At 44.3% G+C, this 26,069-nt stretch overlaps 1 protein-coding gene across 5 annotated transcripts in view; it reads right to left on the bottom strand.

The window, feature by feature from the left end:
* Positions 1 to 296: 296 nt before the first annotated feature.
* GLIS1 (GLIS family zinc finger 1) overlaps positions 297 to 26,069 on the bottom strand; it is a 188,225-nt gene continuing 162,452 nt past the window's right edge. For all 5 annotated transcript variants that reach the window (XM_040073138.1, XM_040073139.1, XM_058421762.1 and 2 more), the window contains 4 exons: positions 22,221 to 22,371; positions 9,343 to 9,527; positions 3,858 to 4,025; positions 297 to 837 (listed from right to left, as the gene is read on the bottom strand). In XM_040073138.1, coding sequence (XP_039929072.1) covers positions 701 to 837; positions 3,858 to 4,025; positions 9,343 to 9,527; positions 22,221 to 22,371 — 641 coding nt within the window. In that variant the 3' untranslated portion in view covers positions 297 to 700. The remainder of the gene's footprint in view (positions 838 to 3,857; positions 4,026 to 9,342; positions 9,528 to 22,220; positions 22,372 to 26,069) is intronic.

Raw genomic sequence — 26,069 nt, 5'->3', positions numbered from 1 at the left:
CAGGGAACCAAACCACTGCAGGGGATCCCTGTTCCACTGGAAGCCCCTTGGTTTTCTACACATACACGTGAGCTGTTTTAATGTCACAGTGACTGAGGTGTCACTGCTTTGTTCAAATCCCTCTTGGGCATGTTAATAATGTGATAGCAGGGAGCCCAGTGGTGTTAAGAAATGACAGTACACTTGTTTCCAGTTTTTAATGCTTTCTTGTAAAACTGAAAATACAAAACCAGCCGAGCAAATGTAGATCTTTATATACATGAGGTCTCTGATTAAAAAAAATCCTTTTAGTTAAAAAAAAAAGAAAAAAGAGAAGACCGAACCAACAAGTTAAATGAAAACTGATTAAAGGGGACAACATTCTCAGATTGAAGCATACTTTCCAAGAAGGAAAACATCTTCTTTACAAGTTTATTATATAACTTACATTTACACTTTACTGAGAGAACTTACAAAACAAGCTGCTTGAAATGCTCCTCATTCCCTTAAAGCATGAATTTCAAAGTGCCACAGCAAAGGAACAAGTTCCAATATTATCTTATACAGACTATTCATGTATAAAATGGTTTGGTAAATGTGAGGTGTTCATTTAAATGAGCACATATAGGGATACAGACTAAATAAAAGTACTTGAACAACACCTTTGTTAATTACATACGCAGTTATAGGTATAATAAAGGAAACAAGGCCAGCACTGCTCTTAGGTGTCTGTGTAGATGGAAGGAATGTGATTCAAGCAGTGATCAAAGGCACTGTTCTGGAAGAATCCATTTTCATCCGTTCCATTGGAGACCATGTCTTCAGATACACACTGGGCTTCGGAGATCCCCTCATAGCCTGGAAGAGTGACAAAGGCATGGACACGAGTTAGTGCCACGGCGCAGGAGAGGAGGGAAGCACAGCCTGGGGCCTGGCATCACACAGGACAGGGCAGCACGGCGTTAAGGAAGGACAACAGTGTTCAGCATCAAAGCCTTGCCCACGAGATGCACCAATTGCAGTGGGTGTTGGTGTCATCATGGCTGGTGCTCCCAGGTGCAAAGCTGTGCACTTGTAAGTGAAGTGCAGGTATCAGCACGGCTCTCTTGGACTCACAGTCATTATCTGAATAGGGCATCAAAACAAAGAGGGGGCAACCATCGTACCAGGTGTGCACTAGAAGTGATGCAGCCCTCTTGGTTTGTGTTACTCCTTTTAATAGCACTATGAAAAAAATATTCCATGTTTCTCCCAGCTGCTCTCAAGACCCAGAAGAAACCTGGATCCTACATTTGCTGGCTCTGCACATAGTGCAGGTCTGAGGAAGCAAGGCTGGGGCAGGTCAGGCTCACAGGACATGGAAAGAGCTGTGATCCACCAAAGCCCACCAGGCCGAGCTGGCTGCTGCTTGCCAGGCTACTAGAAAACCATGGCAGTAGGGAATAATTTCTCTGTCCTTCTTTCATAATGCCAAACTTCCACAGCTATTACAGACCTCCTGAACTGCACAGCCCTCTGGAAAGGAGCAGGTTTGCCATGCTGCCAATGTTATGGCACCTGGAGTGCCAAGGAGTCTCAAAAGATTTACTGCCTACCCCAAAGGACATGAAAATCTCCTATTACGACCCATGATAGCCTGCTTTTACAAATGGGCAGTCAAGGTCCACATGCAGGTGTTCATTTTACTGCAGTCCAGCTCCTCCTTACTTGCCCTCTGCTGTGTTCACCCCCTTAGCATCATCCTTTATACATATTCTGGCTTCCTTTATACCAGCCGGGTTGGGTTGGGTCCTTAGAAAAGCATCTGTGTGGACTTCAGCAGCATGTTGTGACGCTTGCACTGAGCCCCCAGGGACCCCAGAGCCCACCTTCCACAGGTGGAATAAGCAGCAGCAGCAGCTGAGGGAGCCCATGGAACAAGATGCAGTTTAGCAAATGCCTGTGCCCTCACACAGAGTGGGGACTCCATTCTCTGTCCCACAGAGGGGTCTGTGGGGCCATGGGGAAATGACTCTTTTTCTGTACAAATGAGGAGATTCCTTCTCTTTCACCTTGCCCTTGTGTTTTCCACCTGCCCACACCTCTGCAGGCAGGTGTGCCTGGGTGGGGCTGAGCCCACAGGGGCCTCGCGGCTAAGTGGAACCACTCCAGCAGCCAGGGTTGGATCCTGCATCCTACACAGCCAGTCCTGGCTGCAGGAAAACCTGCCCACTTCATTGTGGATATTTTGCAATGTTAGGTATGTTCTTATTATTTGAGATCGAATTCTCTGCTTACATTTCTGCATCTTCCTATGACTTGTTAATTCACTGTTGGTTTACAGGTCAGATTCTGCTGTCTGCAGAAATCTGGCACACAGTGAATGTCCAGAGGTACTGGAGGATGACCTCGGCATGTTTATCTGTGTCGGGCCAAGTGGAGTGACCAGTATTTTGATACGTTTTGCGAGTGTTTATGTTATGCTTATTTCTATTTGACGAGCCTGTATACAGGGTGGATACACAACCACAGATGGAAAAAACCCAAGATAAGCATACACCCCAGAAATCATTATTAGATTCCAGATAGAGTAAACTATCTGAAGTCCTGAACAGAAAATAAAAATTTATTGACTGTTAATGTGATTCATGGAGCAGCTGTTTGCCAGTCACATTTGGCATTCCTGCGAGATGAGATCTCATTTAATATTAATGGCGCTATAAAAGCTTGAAAAAAATTAATGCGTAACCTTGATGAATCTTGTAAACCTGAATGGTTCTATTTTACACGCTAAAAGATGAGATGAGATTTATATATTTCATACATGTTTATGTTTCAGCCTTTTAAGTATTTGCATGCCTCAATAACCACTCTAAAAACAAAAATACTAAACAGAAACATTTCATGATAGTTTAGGCCCAGACAGAAAAATCAACTGTTGTTGAAGTTGGTGTCTTGCCACAGTATTATTCTTTACTGCTACAATTTCTTTTGGAAAGTTTATTTAGTCTGTTCTTTAAGTATTGCAGGCTGTCAATCTAAGCTTGAAATTTGATGTTAACATGAAAAAACCCTATGTTTTAGAAATATCAAACTTATGAGTAACACTAAAGAATTCAAAGTTGAAGTTGAAACTTCATCTTAAATGTTTCCCTTGTGTTGGTTACTGATGCATGCACTTCCCAGAATGGAACAGCAGACAAATGCATGCACACTTGCTCTGAACAGAGTCTCCTTTAATACAAAACAAACAGGAAAGTCAACTCTAATTTTGTGGTCTGACTCAGGCCCCAATTCAAAAAGCACTTAAACATATGTTTTCAGTATCCTTCTCAACCGAGGTGCCCTTCTGAGTGCAGACATGAAGAGAACTTTCCTGGAGATATGTAAGTAAAGATTGCAGCAAATGCTTGTGTTTTATGCCTCTGACAATACTCACGTTTTGTCCGATTTCAGCAATTCTGTCAATTATTAATTTTAAAGGTAGGGGGAAAAAAAAAAAAAAAGAACACTGAAAGACTGCAGTAGAGTAGTAATGTAGCCATTATAACTTTGACCTGATTATAAAAGCCTGCCTGAGCACACCTGAGATGTGCAGGGAACAGATCACACAAAAAACATAGGCACTGCCTCGACAGCTCTCCTGAAGCTGTTACCTATGGGTGGGTGTTACCTATGGCATCCAGCAGAATGGAGGGGACTTTGCCTATCAGTCAAATACAGCAGGATTAAAGAAAAAAAAGTTACTTCCCTTCTGGGGTTTTTATAGATGAAAATGAATTTCAGGCTTATTTTTCATACAAACATGTTTTTGTCATAACATTGAATATAAAATGTGTTCTTTGCCCCTCCTGCTACAAATATCATTCGGGTAATTCCTTGTAGGTGGGATGAATTACCTGTTGAAGCTAAAGGTGCATTGAGTATGTGATAGCCATTCTGCCTCAGAGGATTGAAGCAGTGGGATTCCCCTGTGAGCACATCGCTGCTGACGGACTGGTCCATTGTTCTGTAGCAATCTCCGTAGTGGAAACAGTTTTGTATGGAGTGAAAGCTGCCTTGGTAACCTGAAAGCAGATATTGCACACAATTCAGTTCTTCTGCAATGCTGTACCTGCACTTCTCTCACAGCATTTCATTACTCCTGGGGGGCTTCAGTTCCTCAGTTTTAACTTTGGAAAAATGATCGTCCTGTTCTGTGAAGTGCAGCTACAGAAGAGCATCACCAGACTTGGTCCCACAAGGTGCTGTGGGCTGTGATCCCCATCAAGCAAAAATCTCAAGAATGGGCTTCATTTTGAGCAATAGATCAGCTGAGCACAGTCAACAGCACACTTGGTTCCAAGCTAAGTGGTGAGCCCTCCACTGGATCAGCTCCAGGACGCTCAGCTCCTAAGGGAATGTCTCTGTAACGAATCACTGTTAATTGAAATGCAATAATGCAGTATTTAAATAAATAGCACTGCTTTGTTTTAAGTCTATTCCCATCCAGAGTGTGCTGCGCACTGCTGGAGACAGACAGTGTTGTTTATCCAAAACACCTTCACAGGCTCCTCAAACTTCTTTCCCAGACTGCTCTTGATTCAAACAAATCTCGTTTCACTGGGCACAGGGGCCACAGTGTGCAGGTAAAATTGACGTAGGAATGCAGGACTGACTCCACATAGTTGCCAGGTGAAGACTGAGTTCAACCAGAGGCTCTTCTGCTTCTGGAAAGTGCTGAGATAGATCTCTATGGTCTCTGCTTGCCTCAATCATTCTGCTTTTTAGGGCATGTTTGACTTTCATCCTCCACATCCCAACATTTCTTAGAGCCTTAGTTTTTTTCCCCTAAGTATCACCAGTACCCAGCAGTTTGGGTTTTGCCATTGGAAGCTGTGAATGAATTGTAGACAACAAAAGAAGACATTTAACAGTAAAGGACAAATTAATTGCTAAGGAAGGAATTTTGCAATTTTTAAGTTGTTTCAACAGCTTAAAAAATTGTAATTTCTTCCCATAAGAATGATCTCAAAGTATGTCACAATATTTAAACCAACCATGGCCTAATTTAATTCTCTTCCTTCCTCCTGCCTCAATAAGCTCTTCTTTATTCCAGGTGCATTGCACATTCCTATCAGCTGCCCCTTTTCCTACCTCCTCTGAAATGATTCTCCTTCCCTTAAATGCAACAGAAGTCAACCAAATTAGGCTTAAAGTCTAGTAGAATGTGCTTCAGGATTTTCCTCTAATTGCCAGAAAAAATATGGAGCTGTTGTTTTTCTTCCCTCAGTCTTCCTCAGACTGAAACCTTTCCTCAGGAACTCCTGCAGAAGCTCGGGGCAGTTCAGTGAATCCCTGTCACAGCCACATTTCCCCATTTCCAGCTGACAGCTCGGCCCCACTCACAGCAGAGACCTGCCCTGCTGGGCTGTTTGTTCAGAAATTAAATCCCTGTACTGTCCCCAGAGCAGCTGGGGCTGTATGGGGTGAGTGTGTCCCTTACAATTCCTGCAGTGTGCAAGCTCTCCCCTGTTCAGTGAGATCTCCCACACGTCTCTGTTTTCCCTCTGCTACCAAAGTCTGACCAAGCAGACAGTACCAGGCAAAGCTCGGGGTCTGCTCACTTCATATTTCCTAAGGTGGCAATAAACAAGGCCAAGTGAGGCAGTTCTTGAGTAGAAATGCAATAAAATCATTAAGTGGTGAAAGGTTTGCTCTGAAGCTTCCCAGTTCAATAGGTGCTTTGGCAGAATGTGCAAGGATTAGATGATTAATTTCTTGAGAACGTACGATCCACTACAAAATACCTGAAGTGCTGATGTCCATGGTTAGTGAAGTCCTGATGGATGACTCTTAGATAAAGACACTACACACTCTGTACCCAGGCTGCTCATATTTGCTGCTATGGATGGAGAAGGCAGCCCAAAAATCTGGAAAGCTGAGCATTAAATGATGCATGTCCTTCCTTGGAACAAACAGCCAGCCACCTCTATTTACTGCCTGGAGAGTCTGGCTCAAAGAACCGAGGAGCCCTTATGAGAGGTAGCACTGCCCTCTTTTGATGTGGTTTTAGGTACAGCGCATTACTGATTGGCTTTGATAATTACCCTGAGTTTCTGTTTACAAAACACAAACTCCTTGCTGTATGCCTTCTAAAAATACATCCTTTTGAGATGAGCAGTGAAAAAAAGAGACACTTGGCTTCAAAGGAGGCACGACTGGTTGCAGAGAGCACTTGGATGAGAACTTTTTCCAGAATGCCTGCTATAGACATCACTCGTAGGGAAGGTGTGACGTGTATTTTCTCTGTCCCTGTAACTGCTGTCCTTCCCTTGTGTTCCCAGGCTTGCCTTTGTTATATCAATTAAAAATCTTCACGATCTACAGAGCTGGCACAGTGGCTTAGAAAAGCAGAGAGCAGCCAAGCATGACAGAACTGGACTGAAACGAGTCAGATCCAGGGTTTTCCCAAGACCTGTGGGGAAAGGTTATTTTGAAGTGGTTTAAGTTACATTGTCTGGAAATACCTGAAGCAGAGAACTGCCTCAGAATCAGTCTGGAAAACAGTTGCCATAAGCAATGAAATCCTCTCTTGGATTGCAGTGTTTATCCCTCAGCCCCACTGTGAGATAATCTGAAGGCAGAGGAAAAAGTGTTCCTGGAACCACCCAGTGAAGAGAGGGCTGGAGGAAAATCCCAGTGCTGCTGCACTGCTGAGTTCACCAGGGCCTGATTTCTGCCAAATGCTTCACAGAGAAAACACAGAAAATGCCCCTTCCCTGTTCTAACCTGCCTGCAAGGTGGGATAAATGCAGGTATGAAATGAAAGGAAAAACATGGAGCGAGGAGGGGAAAGGGTGCAGCAAGAACACGAGTCAGGTAGAACGAAGCATGACACTGAAAATGGGATTTCTGACCCTTTGGGTCCATTGCATTTAGTTGTGGTTCCTTTAGATTTCTTTAAATGCTTCACTGAGAAAATACAGGGAATTAAAATACAATTAAAATCCCATAATCAAGCATTCAATTAACAACCACATATGGTTGATTAGAGTGAACTAAACAGGGAGCATTTTTTACAAGTTCCTAAAAAAAGACTCCCTTCAGGGGTTAAAATACAAAGTAAGCAGGAAGGCTGGTCCAGTGCAGACATCCCTGCTCCTTCTAGAGTGCAAATCTGTAGTACCAACTTGGCAGTAAGTGTTTCACCAATATTTTTTTTGCCACATGGATTTCAGGTTTTCCTTCAGTTTTGATTTAAATTGAGAATTTTCTGAGGTTATTTTCAAGTGAAGAATTTACTAAAAGCCCTGTCAGTTTAAATGATTACTGTTAAATGTTTTATGTACAGTAGATGTAGAAATATAACAGTTCATAAAGGAATAAACTGAGTTCCAAACATAACATTTAGTTAAAATTTTTCTTTGAAATAATTTGTGGCAGAAAAGCTGCACTTAGCCACTTCACACAGTGCACTGGCTGCCTCTGCTCCTCTAAGGCACAGCCTAGAAAACTTCAAGCAGCTTTAAAATGAATGATGTAATGAGCAAATAATTGGAATATGCCTATTAAATGCCATCCTGTTATGTCGTGTCATTTATGTGTATTTGCAAATAAATCTCAGTGTTTCAAATTCCATAAAATTTCTGACAAGAAACCGTGTCAGGTATAAATAACTACAGGATTCCACTGCCTGCCAGATTCTTTCAGCATGTAATGATTTCCATGTGATCTTACTACAGCTAGGTTAAAACATATAAATAATGTCAGCTTGTTCTTTCATTATCAATATTTCTGCTACCAGCCTGACAAAGCTGCCATCCCCTAAAAGTTCCACATCCACACTCTTTATGTGCTCCTGTACAGATGCCTGGTTCTACATTAGGTTTAGGTGGTGTACCTTTTTTGGCAAAAATTCAAAACTCCCAAATTATTGCAGATTCCATTTGAAAAATGTGCTATTAATGAACTGAGAGGCAAAAAAAAAAGCAAGAAGTAGAGCAAGTACAGTTAAGTACAGGTTACAGATAATTGGTTTCAAAGGCTGCTAATCAAAACTGATTTGGGAATGACCATTTCCATAATTAATTTATAATAATACTTCAACATTTGGCCAAAGTGGAAAATTATTGCTTTTTCAAAACCACATGACATAACACTTAGAAAGCAACAATTCATTCAAAAGGAAATGTGGTTTTCTTAAGGAATAAAGTCAATTTATTTAAGTGGTTCAAAACTTGTTCTGTCTATGCATTTGTTTCTGCCGTAGTAATGAGCTGCTAAACTTTCCTCTTGTGGCTTGTAGTTATTTAGCTCATTATAGCAACATAATCATAGATCATTATACGCTATCATAAATCTGCCACTTCTCCCTTACAGACTTAATCTTTTTAAATTGAATAATCTGTTGAGCATCAGGTCGAGTTAGTTTTTCCTTCAGCACAAATCATTAAATGTAAGACGCTTTAACTTTTCAGACTAAGCCTGTCCAACCAAAGAGCAACAACAGTGCTCAGAGAACGAGGGGCAGAGGGAACTGCTGGGATACCCAACCCCATCCCAGCTGGGAGCTGCTCACGGGTTTGTGCTCGGGCTCTTGCAGCAGACACATGTCCTGCACACTTCTTTATTGGGAATATTTACCACATTTTAGCAGCTCCCCATCTGGATCGCAGAACAGATTTCTGAAATATGCAAGCTCCTGTTACTGGAAGAATCCATGATAATAATATCTCTTGCTAATTTGTGCCTCAAAAATTTCAGGAGCATTAATTAGTTCCCACAGCAGAGCTCCAGAATAGGTGTGTAAGCTTGCAATTAAAAAGGCTGAGTAGTTCACAATACATGTTTTAAACTGAGCTGTGGGACAGCTGCTTACTGCTCCCATTCCTGTCCTCGAGTCCCAGGCACTCTACAGTTATACACTGCATTTACATGTTAGTGTATAACATAAAACAAGCTAAACTTCCAAATAATAAATGATATATATAAATGAATAATAAATTTGTCTAATTCCACGTCTTGTGCATTGCTCTGAGTGGACTGAGCAGGACACTGCCAAGGTGTGCCTCAGCCCAGGTATTTTGGGACTGGAGGGCCCTTGCAGGGTCACTCTCCAGGCTGGATGACCAGTCAGGGGAGGTGCAGCAGCCTTCTACTGAAGGACCTGAATAATTGCAATAAATCTGCTGTTGGGACAGCTTTCCCCATTTTGATGACATATCACAGCATGGACCTGTCTGAAAATTTCCATCTGTATGTACATCAATCCAGTTTAAAAACTGGAGTTTCCACTGAAATGCTGACAGTATTAGCCAAATATGAAAAAGAAAAATAAATTCCTTCTCTCCAGCTAGAAATTAGAACAGTTGCAAAAAAACACAAAGAGGGAAGAGTTATTACCTTGAGATCCCTGCTGTACAGACTGGTTGGGAAATGGGGCGTATGGTGTGTTTGGAATCCCAGAAAACTGCTGCCCGTTGGGTGACTGGCTGTGGGATGATGGAGAGCCGTGTTTCTGCAAGAGGGAAGGTGGAACTAAAGCTTTCAGGGGGCTGACAAGTGGAGAGATTATGTTGGGAGCAAGCCTAGGAAAAGAAAATAGAGAAAAACTTCACATATCACATCATAATACGGCAAAATGAAATACGTGAATGAACTATTTTCTTAATGGCCAAACTATAGAGAAGTCTGTTTTGCAGGTACAAATTATATTGGAAAAAAAAAGGACAACAGTGCAGTGCTACCTTCAGATATTTGCTAGGAGGCAAGAGAGTTAGACAAGAATTCTGTTCCTTTACACTGACTTCCTGCACTCACCATAATGACAGGATCAAAATGACACCACTCCTCAGTGAGCAACTTAAACACAGCTCAGTTTGATTTAGAATTTTGTGAGCTGAGATACATGTCCAGAAAGAGAAGTGGAAAATGTAGCTAGAATGAGTAAATGCAAGTAAATTGTTTAAGTGCCTTCACAGCTTAACGGGGTGAAGCTGTAACAGGGTGAGCCAAGAGAGAGAAAAGCCTTGGTTTCACTCTGCAGATGAGCAGAGTGGATCTCGTCCAGCTGTGACAAGGGACGCTGTGCCCCACACCCCGTGGTCCTGTCAAACAGCACAGGCAGCATGGGGAGCTCTCAGTACGCTCCCTGCTGCCTCCAGAGCTTTTGTTAAACCTGAGAAAGGTCTCTTTGAGCAGCACCAGAACCTTCAGATGCTGCAAAATCCACCGCACTGAGAGCCACCCTGTGGAAACTTCCCAGCTACAGAACCTGAGGAAGAAAAATAAAACAACCTCTGCAGGTTGTAATAGATGTCACCGAGCTGGAAAAAAATACTGAGCACAAACCGTTGGAGGCAGACAAAATTAACTAAATACAAACTTCAGCCTCTCACTGGTGTCTTCCTCTAGCCCTGCACAAGCTGTTCAAACACCATAAACCAGCATTTCACACGACGGCTTCTTGGAGCAGTTGGAGTGACCTTGGGAGCCAGGCTGTGCTCCAGTGAGGGCTAAGCACTACATGGGAGTGTGCAGGAGGTAAACAGAGGGGAACTGTGAATAAATGGTGACAACAGCTTCACCAAATTTAACATGAGAGGCACAGGAACGCTGCCAAAAGCTGTCACAGCAATGCTCTAAATATTAGAAGGGGTTTAAATCAACCAATGCAAGCCCACCCTATGCTCAAATGATTCCATCTCCCAAAACAAGGAAGCAAGACTTATAATACAAACCACAAAGACTGAATCTCCCCAAACTAAACTGAGGAATTAAACTAGTGTTGTTAAATGGATGAAGGCAAGGATATTTTCAAGTCAAATAGCAAGAACTGGAAAACAATTTTTATGAGAAAGGTACCCCCTGCACTAAGTGCTGATCAGTAATATGTAAAATAAAGAGGGCTACCGTCCAATTAAAGGAGCCAACAGGTAAAGGAGAAAAATACCCTATTTGTTCTGGTTTGGAAAAGGCCTGGGGCCGCAGAGGTGCCAAAAAGGAACCGTGGGGCGCCGGGGCCAGCTGTGCTCCGCTCAGGTCAGGGAGCAAACGCTCTCTGGAGCCCGCACTGCTGAGCAGCACATGCCGGGAAAACACCGAGTGCATTTGCGCAGCAGCAGCCAAACGCCGGCGGCGGCTCCCCCGGGGCCGCAGCTTTTCCTCGAAGGGCTCGGGGAGCTGTCGAGCGCTCCGTGTGTGCGGAACGGGCGGTGCCAGGCGGGGCTGCACGGGTGCCAGAGGATGCTGCACGGGTGCCAGGGGATGCTGCACGGCCGCGATCTGCGGGAGCCGCAGCGGAGCCTCGCTCCGAGCCTGCGGCACAGCCCCGGCCACCGGCACACGGGGACACAGGCATGGAAATGCTTCTATCTGAAAGGAGATTAAAAAAAGATTGCAGTTGTTTTCGTTGGAAAGATAATAGCGAAGAGAGCTCGCGATGGTGACATTTATATGGGTAATGACCACACACGCGTTTAAAAGAGAAACAAAAGATGTACTAAAAACTCCAGTGCCGGGATGAGCCAGAAACCACTCTGAATAGGGGAGGGAAATGCTTCTGGGGAGCGAGTCCTCTGCAACCGCCTGTGTTGGGTTTCCTCTGCCTGCCCTTGGAATGTCTTGTCCTGGCTACTGCTGGGAAACGCAGCACCCCATAGAGACCTGCCGGGCTTTGTTCGGATGGGCCATCGTGTTTCTAAATTCTGTGCAATCGTGCTGCTTGTGGAACAAAAATGGTACACTTAGGTATCCAGCTGTGGGAATACCGAAAAGCCCAGCATCCCTACCCAGTTTAACTACTCCCAGAGGCTACTTAAATCTTAACCATGGGAGAAGAATTTAAGTTTTTATTGTTATTTTTAAAGCACTGCTTGTCCCCACTCACAACTCTTGCGTTCCTGTTTTTCCTGTGTGTGAGCTCAACAGGGTTTGTGCCTCGAAACCTCTGAGATGAGTGTTTAAGGGTGGTGCTGTCCCCTTCGAGGCCAGAGGGGTGCAGGAACTCCAGCTGGGAATGCTGAGCAGTGTGTGGAGCTGCCAGCTCGCTGCTCCTCTGGAGCTCAGCAAACATTGCTGGCTGTGGGCAGCTGTATCCTAGGAGCAGGAACCTGAGCTGAGACCCTGACAGCTCCGGGTAACGCCCAAGCATCACTGCCTCCTCTGCATCAAGAGTTTCACAGAGTTGAGCAGCTCACCGTAAAAATCTGCTGTGTCCTGCTCGGGCTCTCCCAAGGAATTTAATGTTTCCTGGAAGTTAAGGCACAGTTTTCAGCTAGGAAAGAACTTTGCTCAGTAGAAAGATTTGGCTGTGTTAGCACAAGTGGCCATCATGGGGATCCGTGTCCTTAAAATATTCATCACAATCCCTACAGGTCGAGCTGGTCTCTAAAATATTACCCTGTGTGTGCGTGTGTGAATATGCTCTGGCACGCTCGAGGGGAGATTTTCATCAGCGGAACTGTCCAGTCTCCAGTGCCGTGTTTTTAATTCTCTCCTGAATATCTGCCTACTAATTAGGTTGCTGTGAAAACTCAGGTTGTTAAAAGAGGAGGAATCATTCCTGATACAAATGAAACAGATAACACATTAGAGCCTAAAAGGTGATGCCTTCTGTGTGGAAGGTGAAACACTGAAAGACTTACAGCAGGAACTCAGCTGGATACACTAAAATTCCCAAGCAGCAGCTCAGGCATCTGTGTTTCAATAACTAATAGCCTGCACATTTCCTGTTAATACTGTACTACAACCACAGTTTGCTTTGGTTTGGATAGTAATAATAAATATATACCATATATTTTACCTTAATTGTAACTTGCATAATTCAGTAAATTTGCAAGTCCTTTGGGGCCTTTTAATATATATCTTTGCCTATATATAGCTATATATAAAGATATATAAATACTCTCACAAGCTTGAAAAAAAAATCCATATCCTTCCTTAATTCATTACATTTGAGGGCTCCTGGCTCTATGGAATATTTCTGTTGAGGGCCATACAAGGGTGTGATGGGGGAGCCTCCCCTCCACCCTGTCCTAGACACAGGAGCAACAGGACACGCAGCACAGAGAGAAGGAGCTTGGCTGGAAACAAAAGGAACATTTTGCTCACACAGCATGCCCTGGCCTGTGCCATTCACAGCCACAGGAGCCACAGAATCAAACAAAATACCTATTTTTTTACAAAGGGACTGAAGAACTTAATGGCCAAAACCAACATTTCCATGCGAAGCGAGGGGTAATGACATCTTGTGCTTCAGGATGTAAAGCGATCGCCCATGGAGGCAGAGAGGAATTCTGCTCTCTTCCCTCACCACACAGCTCAGGGTTACTGACCACGTACTGGGGGCCTTTTCCAGTTCCTGAAGCACCACTGGAGGATGGTGCTGGAGATGGAATTCCTGTCTGAGGGAGCCGGGATTTCAGGTGGGATTGCAGGGCCAGCGCTTCCTCTGAGGAGGCATCAGCAGGCAATCAAGGGAAAGAACTGCTCAGAAAAATCTTATGTGATTCATACACACAACCAGAGGGAAACTTTGGGAATAACTGAGCCTAACTCAGTAACCACCTTGTGTGTGGCACTGGGCACATTTCTGCACCAACGCTGACTTGAAAATGCCCAGCTCCACCGCCCTTCCCACAGGAACTCCTGCAGTCAAGTAGGATTCTACCCACAAAGAATCACGAAACCAAGTGTCAGTCATGGACAGCAAACCAGTCCCTCAGTTCTGCTGGAAAGCATTTGTCACTCACATCAATGGGAATGCTCAGAAATCTTGGTCCTAACAGAAGGACTTTTTGAAAGGGAAAATTAAAAGTCAAAACATAGAAAAAAAATCGATCTTCCTCTCCCTTTCTAAGTGCACACCTTAGGAATCTCAAACAAATCCCAGTAAAACTTTCTATAAAATCTTTCTTGTCATCATGCTTTAACAAAATATTTTGGATGGTGGAAGTTTATATTAAATTGTAAGTAAGGCTGTCTGAGGGAACTACCTGTGTATGCCATGGGCTACCAAAACCCTCCTAAAGGCTACAAGTACCATGCATTTGCTTTAGAATTATTGATCCTGTCTGCACTCTCAGCCTCCCCAAGCAGGCAGGGATGTTTAAGGATCTCTGTATTCTCCCAAGGCACACCAAATGTCCTCTTTCAATACCAGTGCAACAAAAAGAAGAAAAAAAAAAATAAATATAGATGGACACGGATTGTTCTGAGATTTCCATCACAATGTCTGGATAGGTGTTTTCTGTATATCCACAGTGCCTAGTCTGAGGAAGAAACAGATTTGCCCTCTGCTTTAGTCTTTGTTCAATGCCCCTTCCAGGACAAATAAACAGAATAAGAAATTATAAAGCTCCTTTCAAGATAAGAGAGCTTGACTAAACCTTGACTGCCAAAGACCATATTCAGTATACTTCGTAAATACTGAGTGGAACTGAAAATTGAAAAATAATGAAAATAAATTCAAACTAAGATTTTTGAATTATAAATAGGAATGAAGTATAACTGCAAATGGAAATATGTAAGACAGGGATGTTTCCCATATGACACTGCCTGGATTTAGGGTTTTTTTTAATGGCATGATGGCTTGATTGGCAGATTCCTCAGCTAGACAAAGAACCTCAACCCATATCCCATTGAGTTCAGTGGAAACAGGACCAAATCCAGGCTGAAAAACATCTGTCCTTTATGTCAAATGGTTCTTTGTATATTTTGGGTTAGAGAACCGTTCTGTAACAGTTCCATCCACAGCAGCACTGCCGAAACAAACAATTGCGATTTTTGAGAATCATGTTTTAACTCAGATGAACGTGAAGAAAAATAGCAAATAAAGCACCAGAGTAAGAAGCACAAACCAAAGCAGCTTCACATTTTATCTGAAGTGCAGCACCGTGGCCACTTACAGGATCTGAGAGTTTCCATGAGATGAGGTTCTCCCATAAAACCCAGCACACCAACCAGTTCATTCATAAAATCTCTCCCCCAAGCATCAGAGTCACTGATATTGTGAGAAAGTCCAATTCAGTTCCAGGACCAGGAGATTATTTTTTTTTTTTAATGGGAAAAAAAAAGTTAACACGGATTTTCATCTCTTCCCATAATATTAAAAATGATGTGTAAAGCTCTGCTAATCAGGTCCCTGGATAGAGCCCAATCTCTGGCCACGTGTTTCTGTTCTGGGTCTTGCCCTACGGGAATTTCTGTCAGCACATGCTCAGGAAACAGTTACAGCGTTCACTCTTTTGGACTTTTTTGTAAGACAGACTCTATCTGAAGTTTGGTGAACCTTTGCACTAATCACTGCCAGGTGCCTCTGGCTACATTTCTGGAATGCAAGGAATCTTTTCCTTCTCTCCCTCTTTCTTCCTTTCTCCTCTTCCCCCCCTCTCCCTGATATATAATAAATCCTTCAACACAGATCACCTTGCTGGGCATCACTGCATTTCTTACCTTTTCCTGTAACAATGAGCACCCAGATCCTGGGGCTGTGCCAGGGGCTGTGACTCCAAGGTACAGCACTGTGTCTCTGCTTTTCCCAGAGCATGGCCGGAGGCTCTGTCCCTGCTCTGCTGCAGCTGCAGCCTGTGACACACCTGTGTGTGACATCCTGAAAGTACTGCCAAGGCAATGGCAGCCTTTTTCTGCCTTTTAGACAAATACAAAATACTCATTTTCACTCAAAATCCTGCCTTGGATTACCTGGACCCAGTTCTGCACCTTCACTCAGCCAAATTCTGAGCCGAGACCACAAGTGCAGGAGCTGCTCAGCTCTAAGGACTAAGAGGAGCTTCATAAATATTATGGAGAACACTATCCCCAGGAACTTCCATGTGACTGAAGAGTCATAGGTCATTTAATTGGGTAGAATATTTTTAGTGATACCAGTACCAGTGGTACGAAATCAACTTCAGAATCACAAAGGAGCCTTAAGAGTCCTCTCCTGGGACACTCAGGGGTTTTCTGTGTGGGCCTGTTCTTGGGGCTTCCTGAAATACTGAAATACAAAAATACTGAAATACTCCCTGCCTGCTCTAACAAACACATGTGCAAGTCTGAGTGGGGCACAGAACATAACTCGGTGTTTGTCATGCATTTCATCATCAACACAAGCCCACAAAACACACAAACACACTCAGTAAGTGTCAGATGAGTATCTCTACAATTGTTCTACCTGAGATGTGCCATTTCTGCAGAGCAGATCCTCACAGGGATCATTATGGGAACTGTGCCACTGCAAAGGATGTTTGTATTTATAAGGGTTTGTTTAATAACCTCTGAAATTAAGCTGATGAATTGCTGCAGTGGAAGTCACTACACATGAGGGAGATTTGAAAAATTATTCCTGCTTACAATCTAGCAGGAAAAGATATTTTGGAGTGCAAGAAAACCTTATTAATATGGTCAAAGAAATATCAAAACATACTTAAATAAAGAGCAGTGCCTTAGGTTCAAGTGATTGGCAGGAAGTCAATTACAAAGACGTGGAATCAAACACAGAGACTGCCTACTCCAGATTATCTGGCACGTGCTGCATGCTTGACTGATCCATCTTATTTCAGTCACTTAAGGCCATCATTCTCTGGCAAACTGGCAGCAGGATGCTTCCAGGTGGGTTCTGTACAGGGACTGATGTCTGCTGTCTTCAGGTTTGCCGGGCTGAACACACTACCCAGTAGTGGGAGATGTTAAAATAGCTTCATTGTTACACCATGATCAACTCCTGTGTTTGGTGGATATGGTTTGCATCAAGCTGCAGCAGTTTTGCTTAAAACAAAATTTGGAAAAAAAGAGAAAAAAAACAGCTTTGCAGATGTTAAGTGTAAATTTAACTACAGATAAATCCAGTAATGGCTAAAATCGTTGATATAATGCAGAAGAGCTCTGGCTAAATCAATCTTAAATATTTTCTGAGTTACTCTGACCATCTTCTTTAACCTCCCAACTTCTCCTGTAACTCTCTGATTTCTCACTCAGTTTTCCTTACTTTGAGAGGCACTGCTGGAGGCTCTCTCCTGAGTGCCAGTCCAGCCCCCTCAGAAACTCAAACGAAACAGTTGCCCACCTATTTCTGCTGATGGACAGAGAGTATTTACCCCAGGATCCAGCACCAGCTTATCCTTACACATGGAACTGTTGAAGCAAGCCCATGTTAATGCTAATTTTGCTTTAAGGGGAGGGGGGAACCTGTATAAGCCTATCTGGACATGATTATGAATGAATTCTGCTCACATTTTCTACAATGAGATGAATGACTTGGGATTTGAAAGCAGATGCTTTTAATTCCTGTTTCTCTTTGTTTCGTGGGGCTCGGTGCCGCACCTGTACATTGTTCTTTCTGGGCAGATGTACTGATGCCCCTTTTGCGTGCTCAGAGCCGTAACACTGAGATAAATTATGAAGGGTTCTTGGCTTCCTCCACTGAAAATGTTTTCAGCTGTCAGAGATATCTGTTTCTTGTTACTGGTTTTAGTGCTTTTGAAGGGAAGACTAAACCACTGACTTGTGTATTCTGTTATAAATGAAGAGTATTCTCCAATGGAATCCACAGAGAATGAGGGATGGATCTCCTTGGCCTGTTAGAAAATCTGTGCAGGTATTTTGTTCTCCAAAGTACTTCTAGAGAGTAAAAGTTTCTTTCCTACAAAGACCCTAACAAAGTTCCTAGTCCTCTGATTTATATGAGCTCACAAACTTATTTTAAAAGATTAACGAATAAACAGGATTAATAAGAATCAGACCTAAGTGGCTAAGACACCTAATTGTCTCTTAAAGTAATGAGAACGAGGAGCACAAATGTATTTTCCTACCTGGCCTGGATCCTGGCAGCTCAAGGAGATAGCCCAGGAAAGAATCTCCCCAATGTAACTGACAAGATTTTATCTTAGGTGTTTAGTTTCGAGCTTAAAAATATCAGGGATTTCAGACCTGGTGCTGAGCAGAAGGGAGGCTCTGTGTACCTCGTGTTACTTCATGTAAAAAGAAGTGAAGGACTAAGTTTTTAACAGAGAACTCTTTACACTGAAGTATTCCTGTGGTATTTGAAATAACAGGTGCTAAGAAGCAAGCAAACAAAAACTCTGATGTTTAAGCGCCCTGATTAAAATGTCTCTTTTCACTCGATAGTTCTTAAATCCCGTTTCTTGTGATTTTCTGTGGGGTCAGTGTCACTTCAGGGGGGTCTGGCCCCTGGTTTGAGCTGGGGAGAAGTCCAGGCAAAGGGAGTTGTGTGAGCCCTTCCCTCTAAACCTTGCTTGGAGCTAATCCTTTATATTAAAGGCTCACCAGATTTGGCTCCGAGCCCCCATTAATCACCACCTCTGCACATCACAGATGTCTTAATCCCACCACTTCTTCATTTACCGGTGTGTTTGCAGAGCAGAAATGACCTAAATTACCACAGGAATATAAAAAAACGGTTTCACTTTCCTTTGCCTTGGGGACACATCACCCTCCCAATCAAGTCATTATTTGTCGGTGCCCCAGCTCCTGTTGGGAACAGAAGTGCTGTTTGTCACAGCAGCACAAGTGACAGAGAGCCTCAGTCACACACACAGGGATCGTGTTCAGGCCCTACAAAGTGACCTTGTTGGGCCTTTGCACTTAAATTGGTGCAAATCCCAAACTTGGTGCCACCACTCAAACTCACTTAACTTCAGTCAGATCAGTTTCATTAAAGCTGATAATTTATCACACTGAATATTCTAAATTGCAATTTACAGAGATAGTCTACAAATGAAACTAAGGATAATAACAGCTAAAAAAATAGCAAAAAGCAAGCCAAGTGCAACATTCACCCGAGATTTAATACTAAAAGCTGTTTTTCTGTCCTCACTATGCTACAAATCAAAATAGACTATTTTTGCAATGGGCAAAATGAAACCCAGTTTGACATTATACATGGCAAATGCTACAAGAAATGCTAAAATAAACCCTTGCTACCTGAAATAAAAAATAAATATACATTTTAACCTGGATCATGCCAAGCCCACTTTCTGCACGCTGAAGTATTTCTCAGCCAACTACTTTTAGCTAAATTAATACCAATGTAAGTAATTTTTTTAGTGTAGCATACATTTCATTCCAGAATTTGAAAAAATGTGCTCCATATTGAATAAAGCCAGTATAAATACATTTGGTAATGAGGTCAGATTTTGTTAGAACATTTTCAAGTGAATTAGATAATTTTGTCAAACTATTTAAATGTCTCAGCAAACCATTTGGGAAAATTGACTGCTGCACTTGGTATTGACTTTGGCAGAGGACGGTGTAACATAGGGCTTTTTTTGTTTAAAAAAAAAAAAAAAGAAAAAGCCTTTAAATCAAATTCTGAATCTCATGTCAAACTTGAGTAGACTATTTGTACCCTGCCTCATGTAGTTTTTGGCATCCTGCACATTTGATGACTCAGTAATTAGATTTCTTGATAGTAATCACTTGGTTCCTGCCACAGACTGCACGATGTGATCCAGCCTTGTCACGGTCCCGATCCACAGGGCAGGAATTCTCTGTGTTTGCTCAAACCCAAACGCTGAGAGAGCTGACAAATGAGACCAAAGCCTCTGTGTGTGCCAGAGAGCTGCAGCAGTGCCCGTGGAGGGAGGCACTGGAATCCCTTCCCTTCCCTTCCCTTCCCTTCCCTTCCCTTCCCTTCCCTTCCCTTCCCTTCCCTTCCCTTCCCTTCCCTTCCCTTCCCTTCCCTTCCCTTCCCTTCCCTTCCCTTCCCTTCCCTTCCCTTCCCTTCCCTTCCCTTCCCTTCCCACACCTCCTGTACCCTCCAGGAGGAATGGCACTGCCTGAGCTGGCCAAGGGGGAACCCCTGGAATCCAGGGGCTCCAAGCATGACAGTGTCAAGTGGTTTTGCCCAGCTGAATGGATGGATGCTTTAAACAAAACTGTGCCAAATGAAACTCCAGGACTATTAATTAGTTCACACCAAGTTTCTGCACTTGCAATTAAGATGTCATGTACGGGCTGCGTTTCAGCAGTCATGAATAATGTAAGCATAAAGTGTTAAATACAGCAGCAGGATCTTGGGCTGGGAATGACAATGCTGAATGAAGATTATTTTGAGTTTAGAAAATGGTATTTGAGATGCTGAAAAATTCCAAGTAACTATGTCATGAAACTGGATGCCCTGTTTTAAAATAACTCTTCAGAAATTCATTCCAGTCTCCATTCCCTGATGTTTGGCTCATGGTTAGGAATCTGTTATCTCACTCCCACATTTTGTCATAGGATATTTGGGCAGACTTTACTTAGGTACATGAGCACTGAGATAAGAAATCAGCACTGTTGTCTCCTCCGAGAACGACTCTGCACTGCACTGAAGCTGGAATTGGCAGAGACAATTCTGATGGAAACTCTGGGTGTCTGCAGCAGGAGCTCAGTGAGGGGCTCCAGCCCACTGATGCTGCTCCTGCTGGAAGTGCTGTGCTCTGGAATGGAGACACGAGGGGCAGGAATGAGAATTCATCTGGGAGCTTCCGACCCCTCAAACTGGAAAATTGTCTGCTGCCCTCACCGTGGTCAGGCCTTTGCTTTCATTTCTTATTAGCAGCACTAGAACACAAAGTGCCTTAGAAAGAAATCCACCTTCCTGACAGCCTGTTAAATCCTTTCCATAGTGTATCCTTACTTTATTTCATTATTGGTTGGGATTTTTTGCCTTAACCCCCCTAGGATCCAACTCCAAGAGAAAACAGCTGAGCAGCACACTGGGAGCAATCAGAGGGAGGGATCCCACCCAGGAGGGATCCCACCCCAAGAGGCTCAGGCAGTCCCATTCTGCAGGGAAGGAACAGCTCATGGATGACCTTCACTTTGGAATGTCTGTCTCCATACCTCCTATTTGCTCTACTGCCTTCTCTGCTACAGAAAAGTTCCTATTGATTTGGAATAATTTCCAGTGCCTCCTGTTGGCCACGACTCTGCCATGGGAATGAGTGTGCCAGGAGAAAATACAAGGTTGGGAATGTGGCAGGGCAGGGGAGGAGGAGGGCTGGGCACAGGAATTTTATGGGACAAGGACAGGATAAGGCTGTCCATCATACTGGGAGGGGGACACTGGCACCTGCCACTGGCCAAGGTCAGAAGTCTGAAGGAGCAGAGGGTACAGAACCTCAGCTTGCTGCAGAATTCATTCCCCAGTTAGGAAAACAAGAAGGACTAGTTTGCACCTAATTTAATTTCCTCAATCAGAGGAAATTCCTTCAACCACCCCAGGTGTAAATTTCCTTACTGTACCTCTTCCCTGCCACACACACTCTGCCTTCTGCCCTTTATTTAAAATCCTTCTGGGCTTTCCTTGCCCCATATAGAAGAAGGGAAAGGTCAGTCACTGGACCAGGATGGGAAAACTCTACATTTAATTGCTATATTTGCTAAAGGACACCAACATGTTCCTAGGGAAAGAAAATCCCTTAATCTCTCTGTATCTTAAATTCCCATCAGTAATGCCAAATCAGAGTCCTTTCCCCATCCAAAGTGCTGGGAAGTAAAACTGTCAGTATGAAGTTGAATTTGCATGAGGCCAGGCACCAAAAAAATCCAAGTGAAAAGGTTAGAGCAGAGTTTTGTGGCTTGCAGAGATTCTTTACTGTTGAGAAGATGTTTTGAGAGCCTTGAGCAAAGGGTGCTTTAGAAATATCACACCCTGTAGCCATGCAATTGTATCCGTGCTGTAGCAGTGCAATCCATACAGTCAGTGGGATTGAACACTCTTCCCTGATTAGGATCTGGCTGGGTAAAGCCTGCTGCTGAGAGAGGCATTGCAGAAAACCTTATCAGAGAGCAAGGAAGTGAGAAATCCGTGGCTCTGACACTGAGTGAGTCTTACTAAGGCAAACACAGATTCCTGAGTGAGTCATGCTTGGGTTTTACCCTTTGAGAGGGTTCTCGTGTTAGCTGAGAAAAGTTCTCTCTGCTTCTCCAAACCTATGAGAAGTCATCCAGCAAGAATTAAAGAACAAAATTAAAATCTAAGTGTAACCGCACGCTATGAAGGAAAAAAATCCCATTGTGTTTTGTCAAAGACAAAGGACAAGGCCCTGAACAACCTGATAACGATGTCCAAGTTTGCCCTGCTTTGCACAGGGTGTGGATGCCATGACCTCCTGAGGTCCCGTGGAAACTAAATTAGTCCTCGATTCTACAACAAACAGAACTGCTTCGTTTGGGCAGGGTTTTCTTTTGAACAGCATCCACACAAAGTAAAATGAACAATTCATCACCCATTATCACGCCAGACACAGGCCCAGCACGTTTCACATCACACATACCCGTCCCTGGCACTCTCCAGCGGCGACTGCTGGTGATGTGGGCTGGGCAGGGCAGAGTCGAGGGGAAGGTGCCTTGGAGGGATGTCGTGAGGAGGCGGCAGCACAGCTGGGGAGGGGCCGTTGTGGTTGGTGCTGGATCCACTGTACATGCCTGGAACACACAGCAGGTGCCAAAACAAAAGCAAGGAAGCATCAGTAAGATCTGCGGAGTCTCCAGCTCCTTCCCTGTCCCTCACCCGAGCCACAACCCCAGAGCAGAGCCCAGTGTCTCAGTGAATACCCCCGTGCCTGAGCAGCACTCAGAGCTGTGCCATGGTGCTGTGACGTGGGGGTGTCTCCTCTCTGACCCTCCCACATGCTCCAGGTGTTCCTGGACTCGACAGAGCTGTAGAACCTTCCTGACAGCCACGAGGGCTTGGTGGGACTCCCACCCTGCCTTTCCCATATTTGTGAGAGAACCTGCAGTGCTCAGGGGATGCAGCTCACAGAGCAAAACAGAGCATGGCACCCTGGTTTTGCTCTTCAACTCTCTCATTTGACTTTCCATTGCTAAGCTGCTGGACATCACAGACCTTTTACAAATATCACACACTGATACAAATTAAACCATGCACCAAAACAGGCACTGCCTGGGCCCAGGGCCCTCACACTGACTTTTGGTGTGAAGGTTGCACTGAGGGCAGGTTTCTGTGGTGACAGACGTCACAAGAGTGCAAGTGTGGAGGGTGCAAATGCTGCCTTATGGCAGGGGAGAAGGGCTGGCTCCTTGTCATGCTGTTCTGGGAAAAGTCTAGTCCTTGTCCTCCTCTTCCCAGTTTTTCTGCCTTTCTCCTCTTCAAGTTTTGCCCACAACACATCTGCCACCCTCCCAGGGAATGTGCACAGGGATGAGGACCAGAACTGCCACTCACACAGTGACCTGAAGGCTGTGAGCAGCAGGTGAGGTCTGCCAGCTCCCAGAGTGCCCAGCTCTAGAGCACCGAGACCCCACACTCCCTCTGGGGCCTTTCTTTGCCATCTCTCCTCCTGTACCACCCATCTGTTCTCTCCCACTCCGTGTGGGCAGGGCTGCACGCCCAGGACAGAGCTGTGCCGGGCCCTGTCCCGTGTCACTGGCAGGGCTCCGGGCTGCACCCCTCCCAAACCCTCCCACTGACACGGAACAAGCAGAAGGCGACAGGAAAATCCAGAGCTGTGGGGAATGTGTGACACCCTTGGGGTGGAGAAGCAACATCTGAATGTCAGCATCTGTTTCTGCGTGTGACTGAAGAGCAGAACCACCGAAGCAAGATTCCAGCCACCTCTGTCAGGGGCTTCAGATGAGTCAAACCCCCTCATGAACAATGAGTCCTCAGCTGCTGACAGATCTAAAGCAACAAAGCTGAACCACATCATCTCTGTCTCCAGCTAGACAGAACATTTGTCAACCAGCCAGTGAAAACAACTTGCTTTCTGCACTGCACACCAGACAGAAGGGGCTTTAAGAAGTCAGATGTTCTCAGGTGATGCGAGGATTTATTTGTCAAAGCCTCTTCTGGTAACAGTAAGTCAGTAGCGAGGATGCTACATTGTGGAAATGCTTTTCCACTGGTGGCTTCAGTCCATTTCATAATACTACAGTTTCCACTTCCTCAGATCCTCACTGTTCATACATTCATTGTCAGCCTTGAAAGATGAGACAAATTTAACCTCGACTGTTCAGTGTCATTTTGCACTTCAGCTCTGTTTCCCACACCCCCAGTTCAGGTACATTGACAGCACAGCCTGGAGGAAACTGGAGAACCTAAACCAAGTTGTTCATGCTCTAAGGCTCCCACACTGCTGCCCCAGCAGTAACTTGTGCAAAAAGCTCAAAAGCCCTCAAGAAAAGGTCATCTTAGCAGTGTGGTGGCCAGAAAACACACTCCATGTTTTATCTTTCAATCCCACCCCTGAACAGTTCATGGATGTTCAGGATGTCTCTCTCCTGGCCCGTTCCTTGAGGTGATGAGGACAGAGTAGCTGCGTACCTACGATCAGTCCCACATGATCCCTGCACTCAAACCCACCAAAACCAAATGAAACCAGAATCCCCCAATTCCTGCCACCCCCAACTGCTCTGCAGAGGAGTTTACCCATCTGTGGACACTGCTGGGCTTGAAGCATTTCTAGCTGAGGACATCCTCTCCCAGATCTATCTTCTGACCTCCTGATCACATTTGCTCAGGAAAAAGGCCCCTGCTTGTTGGAGCTGTGCACTGAGGCTCGTGGGTTTGTCATCACTGAGTTCTCCTCTCCCTACACCTCTGTGCAGCACCACTCACACAATTTGGAGTCCCTTGTCCCCACACCCCTCCAGCCATCCACAGCATGCCCTGTGCTGCCTCACCCCTGCTCCCTCCCCAAGGACAAACAAGTCAAGGAGGGAAGAGCAGTTGCTAACCCAATCTCACTATAATTTTCAGTACTTCCAAAAATTCTTTCCTTTTACAGTTTTTCTGCCGTTTTTCTCAGCACTGAGCACTGATACTCTGTGTACCTGAAGTCACACAGAAGCCTCTGGAGCTGCTGTGAATGACTCCTGCAAGTGCAGCCCACGCCAGGCCTGTGCACCTTGGGCCTCTTCACACATTGACCATCTCAGCTTGTAAATACAAGTCATCAATCAGTGTTTTATGGCTTGGCCTTTAACCTTAACATCTGTGGCCAAAACAGTGCTCTGAGCATCTGTGACCAGCAGCCTCTCCCCCCTCAGCTTTATGCTGAGAGCAGACAAACAATAATAAAACCCAGAGAAAATGCCTGAGTGTGACCAGAGTGATACAAGCTCTTGTCCACAGGCAGAGTTCAGTGTGTGCAGCCATGAAGCACCTTAGTTATGAGGAGGGAAAAAGAGGAAGATCTCAGCAAACAATGGGTTCCTCTGACTGCAGAAACATTCCTCTGCTCACTGTCTTACCTGCTTTGAAGTTAGACACAAGGGATGGGGCCTTTTTTAATATTTCAGGGGTTTTTTTCTGTGATGGGCTTTCATCCCTGACATATGTAAATGTGCTTTAACTTGGAGAAAGACAAAACTGAAATTCTCCAGGAATCCAAGTGATCCCTAAAGCCCAGAGCTCTGCACATTAATAATGTGGTTTCTTTGAAAAACACAACACAAAGACCGAACTCCAAAGCCCAAACCATGAATGTTTTCATATTTCAAGTAGAATATGAGGACATCATACACTGTATTTATCCATGCACAGCCTATATACACTATTACAGCTGATTTCTCAAAAATATTACCCCAGCTTATTTGAAAGAGCGAATGTACAATCACTGCAGACTATAGGTGGCAGCAGGAATGTCCTTATGCTTTCATTCTGTGAGGATCAGCACTTTGGTTTATATGCCCTAAATAATGACAGAGGATTTGCCTGTGGATTGTACTGCACATAAGATGAAGCAACTTCTGTTCCATTGCAAAACAGTCCTTCAAATCTTGATTTATTTTTCCCTGGCACTGGTTCATACTGTGCATTGATGGGGTCTCATATGGAGCGACCTGATGGAAGTACCAGGGAAGATTTACAGGTTTTTTTACAACATCCTGCTGATGGATTGATGTAATCAGCATAGAAATCATATCAGACAAAGCCAGAGTTACGGACAGATAAAATCCTTCATTTCACAAGAGATTCTCTGAAATGACACTGAGAGGTTAGGGATGGTCTGTTTATCTGTGAGCTAATAACTCTTTTCCTGTTTTATTGTTGTCACTTGAAATCTGAGGCCGTTTCTGAGGTTCTGAAGTGTAGCCTGTTCTGAGGAAAATGTCACTGCTCTTTCCTGCCCTGCCTGGGAGGGGGAGGCCAAGCCAAGCTC

This window comes from Hirundo rustica, chromosome 9 (genome assembly GCF_015227805.2).
Source record: "Hirundo rustica isolate bHirRus1 chromosome 9, bHirRus1.pri.v3, whole genome shotgun sequence".
Lineage (NCBI taxonomy): Eukaryota > Metazoa > Chordata > Aves > Passeriformes > Hirundinidae > Hirundo > Hirundo rustica.
This window is presented reverse-complemented; position numbering and strand designations above follow the sequence as displayed.